Source organism: Monodelphis domestica, chromosome 4 (genome assembly GCF_027887165.1).
Source record: "Monodelphis domestica isolate mMonDom1 chromosome 4, mMonDom1.pri, whole genome shotgun sequence".
Classification (NCBI taxonomy): Eukaryota; Metazoa; Chordata; class Mammalia; order Didelphimorphia; family Didelphidae; genus Monodelphis; species Monodelphis domestica.
This window is the reverse complement of record NC_077230.1, coordinates 439658173-439671023: the sequence shown is the minus strand read 5'-3', so window position 1 is coordinate 439671023 and position 12851 is coordinate 439658173. Positions and strand designations below refer to the sequence as shown.

Genomic DNA, 12851 nt, shown 5'->3' with positions numbered 1-12851 from the left:
CTTATTTAGCCATTCCCCAACTGATGGGCATCCCATAGATTTCTACCTCTTCATCCCACAAAGAGAGCTGCTATCAATAGTGTAGAGTACAGATTCTTTTTATCTTTCCTAATTGCCTTGGGAGACAGAACCAATAATCATATGGAATTATATGCAGGTTTATAAGTCTCTGGGCCAATTCCAGATTGCTCCCCATGTCTGTGGTGTGGCCCACAGTAAGTCAATTCATCTCTATGTATTGCTAAGGGTACAAAATAGAAAGAAAGTGTGATCTGGTTGGTGGATGGATTGTCCTCACCTTTGAGTTCCCTGCTCTAAAGAAGTCACAAGCTCAGTGCTTATGGGGGAATGTGTGGAAGAAATCATGGTGAATCTGGATGGTCAGAGAAATCTCCGTGGGAGTGGTGAGGTGTCTGAGCACAAAAAGACAAGGAGGGATGACAGAGAGTCTTTCAGAGAGGAAGAAAGGTAGACTAGAGCTTGACAAAATGCATGGGGAAGACCAAAAGCATGGTGTCCCTGGGAGTGCAAAGGGATCAGCAATAGCAATGCATCAAGGCTCTCTTGCCTAATCCCTTCATATTGCAAATGAAGAAATAGGACATCTAGGGGATGAAGTTGTCTGATTGGCATCCCCCACTGCTTAGGGCCAGAGCAGAGCCAGACACCACACTTCATACTTGGCCATGGTCATTTCTTCTACACTGTGCTATTCTCTCTAGGTTCCAGGAGTTCTCCAAGGTGGACTCTACTGCTTTTCAGGACACAATGAAATCCTGCTCTGTGTGTTTTCCCTTCATTGCTTCTTTGGCTAAGCCATATTTCTTAGCATCTCAGGAAGGAGTAGGCCACCAAGTCATTGAGATAGTATGGGGCCAGAGAAATGGGGCTCCACAATCTCAGTCTGAGTTCTTGGAGCCATGGCTGCCCTGATATTCTGTGAGTGAGCCCCTCTACTCACAGATACATTTTTAATTGGCAAAAAATTACTGATGACTAGAAACTACCACTAGTCAGTACCTCTGCTCTTTTCTTAATTCCTGTTTGAGTATTTTTCAATCTCTAGCCCTGCCTAAAGACTTGCAAGGGCAGCTTTAGTCATTGTCAAACCACACAGGGAGCCTTTGATTCATCTGACAACTTTCTGTTATCCATAATGTCACATGTGTGTATGTGTATATTCACATGTATATATGTGTGTATGTATATTTGTGTGTAGAAAATGGTACCAATTTCAGGTACTTCAAACAGAGAACCAGTTGGACATTAGGGACTACAATTAGCCTATATAAATGTATACATATGGATGGATTTGTGTTTGGGACAGAAAGATGTTTAAAAACAGAGGACTCCAGGAGAGGCCATAGTGAACTTCTTTGCTCCAAAATGTCTTTCCATTCACTTCTTTCATCTTTCAGGAAAATAACCTAGGATGCTCCTTATGGAGGAATGGAACCACACCACCACTGGTTTCATCTTGCTGGGACTGTTTGCCCCAACAAAAACTGGTCTGCTCCTCTTCCTCCTGGTGGTCCTCATCTTCCTGATTGCCTTGTTGGGTAACTCAACCATGATTCTCCTCATCTGGATGGATGGCCACCTCCATACCCCCATGTACTTCCTACTCAGTCAACTCTCCCTCATGGACCTAATGTATATTTGTTGTACAGTTCCCAAGATGGTGGTCAACTACTTGTCTGGAGACAATTCCATTTCTATAGTGGCTTGTGGCTTCCAAAGTGTTTGTTTCTTAATCATGGCATGTGCTGAAGGGTTACTCCTGGCCTCCATGGCCTATGACCGCTATGTGGCCATTTGCCGTCCCCTCCATTATCCTGTCCTCATGAACAAGAGAATGTGTTTGCTGATGATCACTGGATCTTGGGTCTTTTCATCCATCAATTCCATTTTTCATACAGTGTATGCACTCTCTATGCCCTATTGCAAGTCCAGAATCATTAACCATTTCTTCTGTGATATCCCCGCCATGGTGCCTCTGGCCTGCATGGATACCTGGGCCTATGAGTATACTGTGTTCTTTAGCACCAACCTATTCCTTTTGGTCCCTTTCCTTGGCATCATGGCTTCCTATGGCCGGGTTCTCTATGCTGTCCACCACATGCGCTCATCACAAGGGAAGAAGAAAGCCTTCACCACCTGTTCCACCCACCTGACTGTGGTTACCTTCTACTATGCTCCATTTGTGTACACATATCTGAGGCCCCCATCTTTGCGTTCCCCAGAAGAGGACAAGAACTTGGCTGTCTTCTACACAATTCTCACCCCTATGCTTAACCCCATCATCTATAGCCTGAGAAATAAGGAAGTGTTGGGGGCCCTGCAAAGAGTCTCTGGGAGATTCCTACCACAAAAAGAATAGTTGGGACATAAAGTCATAGAAATAGAATATTACAATTAAAATTGTCTTGAAAGGGAGAAGTTAGTTGACTTAATGGATTGAGAACCAGGCCTAGAGGTGGGAGATCCTGGGTTCAAATCTGGTCTCAGACACTGCCTAACTGTGTGACCCTGGGCAAGTCACTTAACTCCCTTTGCCTATCCATTACTACTCTTCTGCCTTGCAATCAGTACACACAGTATTGATTTTAAGACAGAAGGTAAGGGTTTAAAAAATTATCTTAGAAGGCTGATTTTGGGTAAGAAGTATCCATTTATTCAATATAAATCTGTTTATTATTTAGACCAGCATTATAACCAATAATATGACATATAGGTCTCCATGACCTGCTTGGATAACCAGAAACTGGGTCAGGCAGCTAAATAAAGTTTCAGGAGCTCATTATTCTGCTCCTACTTGAACATCCCAAGATATTTCTAATTGGTGGGTTGTCAATTAAGAGGTGATCTATCAAAAACCTACCCCTCCCCATCCCAAGTGGACAAGATGAGACTTTTGTCACTACAGAAGAAGAGAACCCTTCTCCTCTTCATTTATTAACAATTCTATTAAGAGAAAATGTTCTTGCAAACGGTCTACTGAGAGCTAATCTTTCAAGCCATCCTATATTCAGCTACAAAAGTGATTGTCTTCAAAAACAAGTTTAGTTTATGGCAGTCCCTTACTCAGCAAATTGAAATGGCTCCTTGATACCTCTTGGATACAATATAAACCATTCCATTTAGAATTGAAAAAAGAAATTGACTCCAACTATATGTTCAGTTTTATTGGAATGGAAGAAAAATTTATTTATGGGAAAGATGGTTCCTGAGGTTCATCTTAAAGGAAAAAGGAGGACTCCATAAGACAAATATAAAGAGGGAGAGAATTTGAGTCATATAGAAGACCCAATGTAAAGGCAGAGTGATGGGAGATTGAAATGTGTATGTAAGAAACAAAGAAGGCAAATTTGGCAGAATGACATAATATCAGAAATACAAATTTTCCCCTGACAACTACCTTAGCTGCATGACCCCAAATAACTGTCAGCGCGTTGTCTCATCATTGTCATTATATTTAATGAAATTGTTGGCTTTTCTATGATCTGTTCTTTGGTATACCCATTCTTTAAGATTACATCATTTAGTCTGCAAAATTTTCAATACCTTTTTCAATCATACTTTCTTGAATATTTTATTGCAATGTGGTCTGTAAATGATGTGTTTAATATTTGCTTTCCTGCATTTGTTTATGACATTTATGCATTAATATGTCAATTTTTGAAAATATGCCATACACAACTAAAAAGTATACATATGGTGTTCTGTTGTCATTAAAATATCTCCAAAAGTTTACCATATCTCATTTTCCTAAAGTTCTATTTAGATTTTTAAGTTATTTTTTTAATTTATCCAAGTCTGAAAAGAGTAAAATGAAGTCCCCTCACTATTTTTACTATTTCTGCCTGCTTCTCATTTAATTTTCATTTAAGAACCTGGATGCCATGCTATTTGTGTATGTATATTTAGCAAGAAATTGGTTCATTGTCTATGATACCTTCTGGATAATGTAGTTTCCTTGTTTATTTATCTATTTTAATTAAACTTATTTTTATCGTAAATTTGTCTAACTTCATGAATGCCATCACTAACCTTTTTTATGTTAGGTAAAAAATAACAGATTTTCTTTCACCTTTTTATTTTAACTATGTCAATATTTACTTTTTGAGTATATTTCTTACAAACAAAATAAATTTATCTGTATTAGGACTAAACCATGTAACTACAAGTTTGCTAAGATTAGAGCTCCCATCAACTACTAATGGACTGAATAGTTATTTTTTTTGGTCAGTTTCAGTTGTAATGTATAAACTGACTTGATTTGGTGTTTATTCAAAGAGCAGGCATCTAGACACAGAGGATGCAAGAATTCAGGAAGACATTAACTTTGTCATCTTCATTTTCATTTCACTCTAGTCATTAAACAAGGTATAGATCATGGGTAAGAGTCTGTGAATGAAAAACAGCTACTGCTCTGGTAAAGTTAGAAAATAGTCAACATAAGTAATAATCCAAGAATGCTATTATTAACCTATTAGTAAATGAGTATGTGTGAGAATTAAAATTAATATACAATAACTCAAGTATTATATTTATAAGATTTATTAAAATAAAAACTAGAGTTAAAAAGGAGCTAACTCAAATCACAGTCTCAATAAAGAAGAGAGAAAAGGAGGAGACACAAAAAGTTATATACAAATAATATAAAGACACACATAAACAAAGGGAAAAGGATATTGGGAAATACCAAAGGAATTCTGGGGAACATAGTCCTGGGGTTCAAGATTTCCACTTATACATATAGTATAGCTAGTCCACCATAGCCTTTTCTTCTCATTCCAAAGTTCTTTCTACTATACTTCCCCTCCTCTCTCACACAACAATATGTATCCATCTCTCCCCATTTCACTTAAAATTCTGTGGTTTTACAGGCTTCTAAGTGGACAGTGGCTCATAGATCCCTTAAAGTGTTCATATGGTTCTGCCTCTCCTTTCTTCCTCCTCATTGAAACTCTTTAAGCCAAGTACTGTAAATACTATCTTATAGGTGAGGATGGAATCAAAGAGAGATGAAATGACTTGTTTATGCATAAATTGCTAGAGCTGAGATCCAGGACTTCTGTTTTTAGCTCAAATCTCTCAAATTAACTCCACAGCCTCTAAAAAACAAGCCTTGTCCACAGCTTACAAGTGCAGAGAACTCATCAAGCCTGACTGAAGCACAAAAGCCAAGTTCAGCTATGTGAGAGTTCAGAATATCAAGATGTAAAGCAACTGAAGAATTGGCCTTGGCTTTCCATTTTCCCCTCAGCTCTGCACTTCCAAAGGTCCCTGTCTTCTGGCAAGCCAGTTAAGGGATTTTCCTCCTGACCATGGAGACTTTTTTCCAAGGTGGGTGTAATTGTAAAGGATACCTTGTGTGGCCAGTTAGTTCTGGCTAAGAGACCCAGGATCTCCAATCTGATCAAATGGCTTAAACTGGTCCCAAGACTCTGGAGACAAGCCACATATACCCATATGTATTGCTGAATGCATATGGAAATATTTGGAAGTCTATATGTCCATTCCAACAGAGAGGCAAAGCTTTTCTTAAATCTTGGGAATTTTCTTAATGGGGGCTTTGAACAATTTTTATTTTACTCATGATGTTTTATCTAAAATAAACTGCCTATATCTAAAGATAAGACTGAACAACAACAAAAATGTGCCTTTGTTAAAGGTTTTAAAAAACCACCATTAGTGGCGGTGTAATGTCCCTGAACAATTTGCAGGGATCCAGGAGAAAAAAACACCATTCATAAGCAAAGGATAAACTATGGGAGTGGAAACACCGAGGAAAAGCAACTGCCTGAATACAGCGGTTGAGGGGACATGACAGAGGATAGACTCTAAATGAACACTCTAATGCAAATACTATCAACAAAGCAATGGGTTCAAATCAAGAAAACATGTAATGCCCAGTGGACTTACGCGTCGGCTATGGGGGGGGGGGGAGGAGGAAAAGAAAATGATCTATGTCTTTAACGAATAATGCTTGGAAATGATCAAATAAAATATATTTTTAAAAAATAAAATAAAATAAAAAAAGGGAAAAAAAGAAAAAAACCACCATTAACCTCAGGGATCAAGAATGTTAAGTTTATTAGTTCTGACCTAATAATCAACTGGTGTGGATGAATTTGTCTACAAAGGAAGAAAGAAAAAGGTTGTCATTCAAGCAGTCCTTTGGACACAACAGCTGCCAACTGCACAATTACCACCAGGCTTTGAATGCCTCACTTATCCCTTGAAGAAGATGATTATTGCCATATTTACTGCCAGCGATACTTTTCAATTTTCTCCAACAACTACCTTCATAACCTTGAGAAAACCAATTTCCTTTTTCCTCTGGCATAGATTATATTTTTAAAGCACTGTATAAGGTACCTGACACAGAGTAGGGGCTTAATAATTGCTCATTCCCTTCTATCATTAAATGAAACATTGTCTTAAAAATAAAAGCTTAAAGAGCTTAAACTCTATCCTGCAAACACAGTGATTTGTGGACCACCGATGAACATAAGTGTTTCCTATTATCAGTAGAAATGAGATAGCCTAAATTTGACATGGAGGTCCCAGACGGATTTTGTTCTTCTTGCAATAAAACTGCCCTTCAGACATTGGATAGGGGACAAGGAATGGAGTCAGGAAAAACTGAGTTCAAATCTGGGTTATGTTATTTTGTGACCTTGAACAGGCCACCTAATCTTTTTGCCTCAGTTTTCTCAACTGCAAAATGAGTTTTATATTATCATCTTTCCCCCAGTGTGATTGGGAGAATAAATCCTCATTTGATTTATATTTATAAATTTTAAAATATTGTAAAAATAGGATTAGTAAATGGGATGGATGAACCTTAATAACTCCCTGCATCCCTAGTTCCTTCAACCAGTCATCATTTGGCATTAACGAAAGATATTTTGTCATCGTGTTTGCCTTTTCCAGTTACACTCCATAAAGCTGTTTGATGAATCATCTGTGGTTCGGCAGAAAACATTCAATTAGTCTGTAAAACCAGAAGGGGATAGTTGGGCAAATGGATTCTACGAAGGGCCATTATAAATCCCAAAGGATATTGTAGTTCTGATTCAGACTGACAAATATGAATCTTCTTCAGCGGTAGCATCTTTTATCCTATGTATACTTGGCCTTTCTAGATAGAGAGGAAAGCAATAAAGAGCCAGCAGTGCCATATACTTTTTTTCCCCCCATTTTCTGGCTGTCTTTCCACCAGAGCATAGCTACACATTTTGACTGCAATGATCAGGGAAACTTTTTTAAAGGAAATTGGATACATAAATATTCTCAGTCTTTTTTCATTGTATTAGTGTTTTCTTAGTTTAGTTAGCAACAAGTAACTGAGCCTTTTGTGGATGCCAAAGGGATCGCTGAGGTGTGTTGTAGCCTCTAGCCACACAGGTAAGAAAGAGGGACTATGGGAAATTAGGGTACTGGTTCCATTGATTTCTGGATTCCTTTTTTGTTTTTATGTTTTGTTTTGTTTTGTTTTTCACAAAAATAGAATCACAGGGTAAGAACAAAAGCAGGAGTAACAATAAGAGATATTTAGAGAGAGCTTTTCAATTTTTATGCTTACAAAACCAGGTACATTGTAATGACTTAAAAAATGTTTATTGACTGACTCCTTAAAGCTTTATCTCATGTAATCTTCAGAAAAAAATGTGAGGTTGTTGCTATTATTATTCTCACATATAGTTGAAAACATTGAAACTCAGAGACTAAATGAATAGTCTGGGGTCACACAGCTGGTGATTGCCTGTAGCCCAACTTAAACATTATGATTCTCATTCTAATACACCATGTTGCCTCCCATAGAAGCCAAACATCTTGATTTAGAATTGGAGGAGGGGATCAGAGAAGGGAAGTGGTTCTCCATCTGCATTTCTATACAGATAAGGAAATTGAGTCCCTACAAATTAATTGAATTGCTAATGGTTATAGAAGCAATAAACAGCAGAAGAATTCGAATTCTGAATTTCTGATTCCAAATCCAGCACTCTTTCAATTACAGTATTGTGATTGCAAGTTTTTTAAATGAAGAGGCAGTATTTACATTAGCATTGTCAGTAGGAAGCTAATGCATAAAACTGTTCTGAAAGAAATAAAATGATCAGTGATTCAATCCAGCAACCAATTGGTTGCCTTGATGGCTAAAGGAATCAAAGTCAAAAATTGAGAGAACTTTGAGGTCAGCTGGTTCCACTCTGTGCCCAATTCAGGAGGAGTTTCCTTTGCAACAGTTTGTACAAGTGGTTTTCCAGCCTTTTTTTGACTACATTTCCTACCAGGAAACTCATTTATTCAGGAGTCAGCCTATCCCATTATCCCCCAAAACTCATTGTCCAGTATTTCTCCCTTCTGGTAAGCTAAAATACCGTCCCTAAAACTTCTATGGATCATTCTCCCCCAGGATATCTCTAATCCCTAGGACTGCAGGAGCCAGAAGAAGCCTTATGGAGTCTCTGAAAGTAACATTGACATGGTTTTATATATTTGCAGCCATTATGAATCTAGCTCCTGAAAGCTCCTGAAAAGAGTAAAGAATGACAGATGAGATCAGAATGGGAATGGGGCAACATTTAGGTGCCATTGTCCCATGGATTTAAACCAGGAGGCAACAAAATTCCTGATTCTTTTGTGGGGCATTAACCATGCCTCTCCACCAATTTGACTAAGTTCTTTTTCTTTTCAATGAATCTACTGAATGAGGGAATTGCTTTCTTTGTCTGGGGAAAATGTAAAGCTGAATACTAATGGGTATCTTCCTGTTTAACCTGGAACCATCACTAAAACAAAAGATCATGACTAACTGGTCTCTGCTGCAGGCAGGAAGAGAATAATTTATTCTGCTGGCCTGTGGACTAAGATTTTCCTGGTAGGGGATGTTCTAGATAAGGGGAGATAGTGAAATGAGTGATTCCAGACAGGAGAAAGTTCTTATTCTCTGATAGTGATCAACTAAGTCCAGACTGTGCCTACTTACAGAAACTGGCTCAAAGAGCATTTTTTATTAAATAATAAAAGTCCACATACATGAAATAAGTGCCTATTCTGGGTGAGGTTGGGTGCTCAGTCATTAAACCGTATGAACTGCTCCAGGGCAACAATTCTCATTTGCTTTTCTTCATATCCCCAGGGCTTCACACAGAGCCTGACCCCTGGTAGGCACTTAATAAATGCTTTTGATTTACTATAAGTTGCCCCAAAGTAGCTTCTAATTAAATATGGGTGATACAACCAGCCTGCAGTGAAGTAGAAGGTGATCAGAGCAGAAGAGATATCCAGTCATGGGGCTTCTAAGAGTCATAAAAAGATTCATCAGGAAAGCTCATAGTCATCCTGTAGTCAGGGAAGATCCCATGGAGGTGGCAATAATTGAGCTGGAGCTTGGAAGAAGAGAATTTCCACCTGCAAATGAGAGAATCTTCATCGTAGGTCATTCACAGACACAGGAGGGCAAAAGATTGATCCAGGTGGACTGGGGGGGAGGGGGGTTCCTTTGTCTCTGTACCCCCCCCCCTTGCAAAGTGCAGTTTGTTACACATTGCAAGCTCTTGAGCAATGTTTGATGATTTGAATTGGATGGCAATGTAGAGGACATCAGGGGAGCCTGTGAAATGGAAATGGATGGAGAGATTAGAATTGGCTTGTTAGGTGCCATAGCTGCCAGGCTAAGAAGTCTGCATTTTATCATATCAACAGTGAAGGGCCACAAGCTTTGAATTTAATGAAACAATAACTCTTGGAACAGGCCATATGTTTATTTCAGTCAATGGTTCAAATCTACAGGCTAGCTTAGAATTCAATAAAACTAACCTAAGGTCGGGCAGAAATGAACTTGGCAGGTGAAATTTTGCCTGCCAGCCACCCAACTGGATTAAACAAGTTGTTGTTGTGATTTAACCATTTTCAATCTTGTCTAACTCTTTCTGGTCCCATTGGGATTTTCTTTAAAAAATAAATAAAGCATACTTAATGTCTCAAAATCAATACTGTGTATTGTTTCAAGGCAGAAGAGGGGTGAAAGATAGGGAGTAGAAGTAAAGTGACTTGTCCAGGGTCACACAACTAGGAAGTGTCTAAGACCCTATCTGAATCCAGGACCTCTTGTCTCTAGGCCCCATCCTCAGTTCACTGAGCCACCTAGCTGCCCCCCATTTAGGGTGTCCTTGGCAAAGATGCTAGAGTATTTTGCCATTCCCTTTTCTAGATTGAGCAGACATTCTAATTAAAGACAATCTGGCTCAAACTAAGGGCATAGCAACTCATTTTCACAGAGGTATTTAGAACCCAGCAGTAATTTTGGTGGCTTTATTGGTACTACCATGGCCAACTTTGAATCAGACTGGCTGCATTTTATAGACACTTCTTCAGAACACTTAAATCAGACTGCCTAAACAACCTCTTGAGTTGGCCAGTGAAGTCAAATAACAGTTGCTTTAATATGTTCTATTTTACCTGCTATATTCATTTGGATAGATTCTCTGATTAATTCTGTCAGGACAGGATCATAGACTGAGATGTGGAAGTGACCTTAGAAATAAGTGGGTCCAGTGCCCTAATTTTCCTGATGGGGCAACTGAGATAGAACAAATTTAAAAAGTTTTCCCAGAGTCGTAATTAAATATTATCAAATTTGAAAATGAAAATTATCAAATTAAAAATTAATGACATAGAAATGATGTAATCCAATAAATAGTTATTAAAAGTTCAATAGGGAATTTGAACCCAGTTCTTCTTGAAGCCAAATTCATTGCTCTCTTAATATACTACAATATTTCTCTATAGAGCCTATAAGGATACTTTGTCTATTTTTTCAAATTACTTTTCAACAACTTCACTAGGAACAATATATCCTAGAAAATCCAGTGTGTAGGATGATTCCTCCAGTGTAATAGATTCTCTACCATCTCAGAATTTCTTGGAGAAGAGTTGAAATAAGCCTAAGAGAGGCAACATCTCAACTAAAAATCATGTAAGCTTTTTCATGAATGACTTAGAAGTGCTCACCTAAAAGCAGATTTCAGTAACGGGCAATAAGGATGGGTCTTGGGGTTCTAATGACCTGAGAAGGTGATATCAGAGGGACACCAACTATGGGGAAACAGGGCAGCAAGTGGAGACTGTCAACCCTGGACATAAAGTTGGCTTACTTTTCAGTTTTGCTAAAAGGCAAGATTGCAATAGAAGCCTCTGAAGTCTGACAAGTTTTCCACATTTCTTTATCCCTCTGATATTTATGGAAAGTTCTCCAAAGTACTTTGGGGGATATGTGTAAGACAGGACATTGAATTTATTGTATTTCTAAAAGCAACAACAATGCAATGATCCAGGGCAATTCTGAGGGACCTATGAGAAAGAAGCTATCCACATCCAGAGAAAGAACTGTGGGAGCAGAAACGCAGAAGAAAAACAACTGCTTGATCACATGTGTTGATGGGGATGTGATTGGGGATGTAGACTCTAAACGACTGATTATTGAGCAAATACAATTGACCTTTGAAATACTGTAGTGAATTGGATAAGTCCAAGAGGCTTGGAAGAAGTCAAATGTTTGACAAATTTTCAAAAATAATAAAAGTGAATAGAACCTATAGCCTAGAGAAACATGAGCCTGATTTCAATTCCAGGAGAAATTTTGTTGCTGTTCAGTTGTTTCATTCATGTCTGACCATCTATTTCTTCATTTAGGATTTTCTTTGCAAAGATACTAGAGTGGTTTGACATTTTCTTTTCCAGTTCATTTTAGAGATGAGCAAACTCAGGGAAACAGAATTAAATGATTTGTCCAGAGTCAAACAACTAGTATCTGTGGTTATATTTGAACTCAGAGCTTGGGACTTAGTCTTAACCTCTCTTCACCACATGATGTAGCTGCCTCAGGAGAAACTGAAATATATTACATATATACAAAGATATGTATATATGTGTATGTATTATATGTTAATGGAATCCTAAATTGTTATCTAGAAAAAGAAATAAGGAATACGAAGAACCAACATAGCTCCATCAAGAATAAATTAGACCAGCATTACCTTGTATCCTTAATTGACAGGGTCACAAAACTAGTAGAACAGATGAATTCTGTGGCTATAATTTATTGGCATAACTGAGAATTTTGTCAGTAACTCCAATAGATATCCCCTTTCCTTCTACCAACCCATGTCATTATTTGTTATCATTCTTAGTTCCAAGTCAATTAATGTATATGTAGACATTTCCTTATTTATCACAGATTAAAATACCTCCTCATTATTCAATAACTTCTGAGATCCTAATCCAGTTTAAAAAAGGAAAGAAAGAGTCAATCAATGGACAAACTTCATTGTTGTCTTACTTTAAGAAATGGCCACATCCATCTCAGCCTTCAGCAACCACCACCCTGATGAGTCAGCAGGCACCAACATTGAGCAAGACCTTCCACCACTAAAAAGATTATGACTCTTAAGTCTCAGATGATGGTTAACATTTTTTAACAATCAAATAGATTAAATTAATGTATATATTTTACATATAATACTATTGGGTACTTAGTAGACCAAGGCTTAGTATAAACATAACTTTTATATGTACTAGGAAACCAAAAATTCACATGATTCTCTAAGTAGGATGATATTTAATTTATTTGGGTGGTCTGGAACCAAACCTGCAATGAACACAGACATGGATACATATGTGTGCATCTTAATACGATGTTATGCATAGACCATTCAATACGTAGCAAAAAGGTGGCTGAATGTCGCCACAGACTCAGTCCTGGACTTTAATTTACCCAATCTTCCTTTTCTAAAACTTCCATTTCTGGATTTAGGTGGAAAAGTGAAATGATATTG

At 37.9% G+C, this 12851-nt stretch overlaps 1 protein-coding gene across 1 annotated transcript; it reads left to right on the top strand.

Moving 5' to 3' along the window:
- Positions 1–1441: 1441 nt before the first annotated feature.
- On the top strand, positions 1442–2380 carry LOC100618976 (olfactory receptor 2L3-like). The gene has a single exon (XM_007492032.2). The coding sequence runs from the start codon at positions 1442–1444 to the stop codon at positions 2378–2380; it is 939 nt and encodes a 312-aa protein (XP_007492094.2).
- Positions 2381–12851: the final 10471 nt, after the last annotated feature.

Coding starts and splice junctions, on each gene's coding strand:
- LOC100618976 (XM_007492032.2), top strand. CDS start 1,442: ATGGAGGAATGGAACCACACCACCACTGGTTTCATCTTGCTGGGACTG.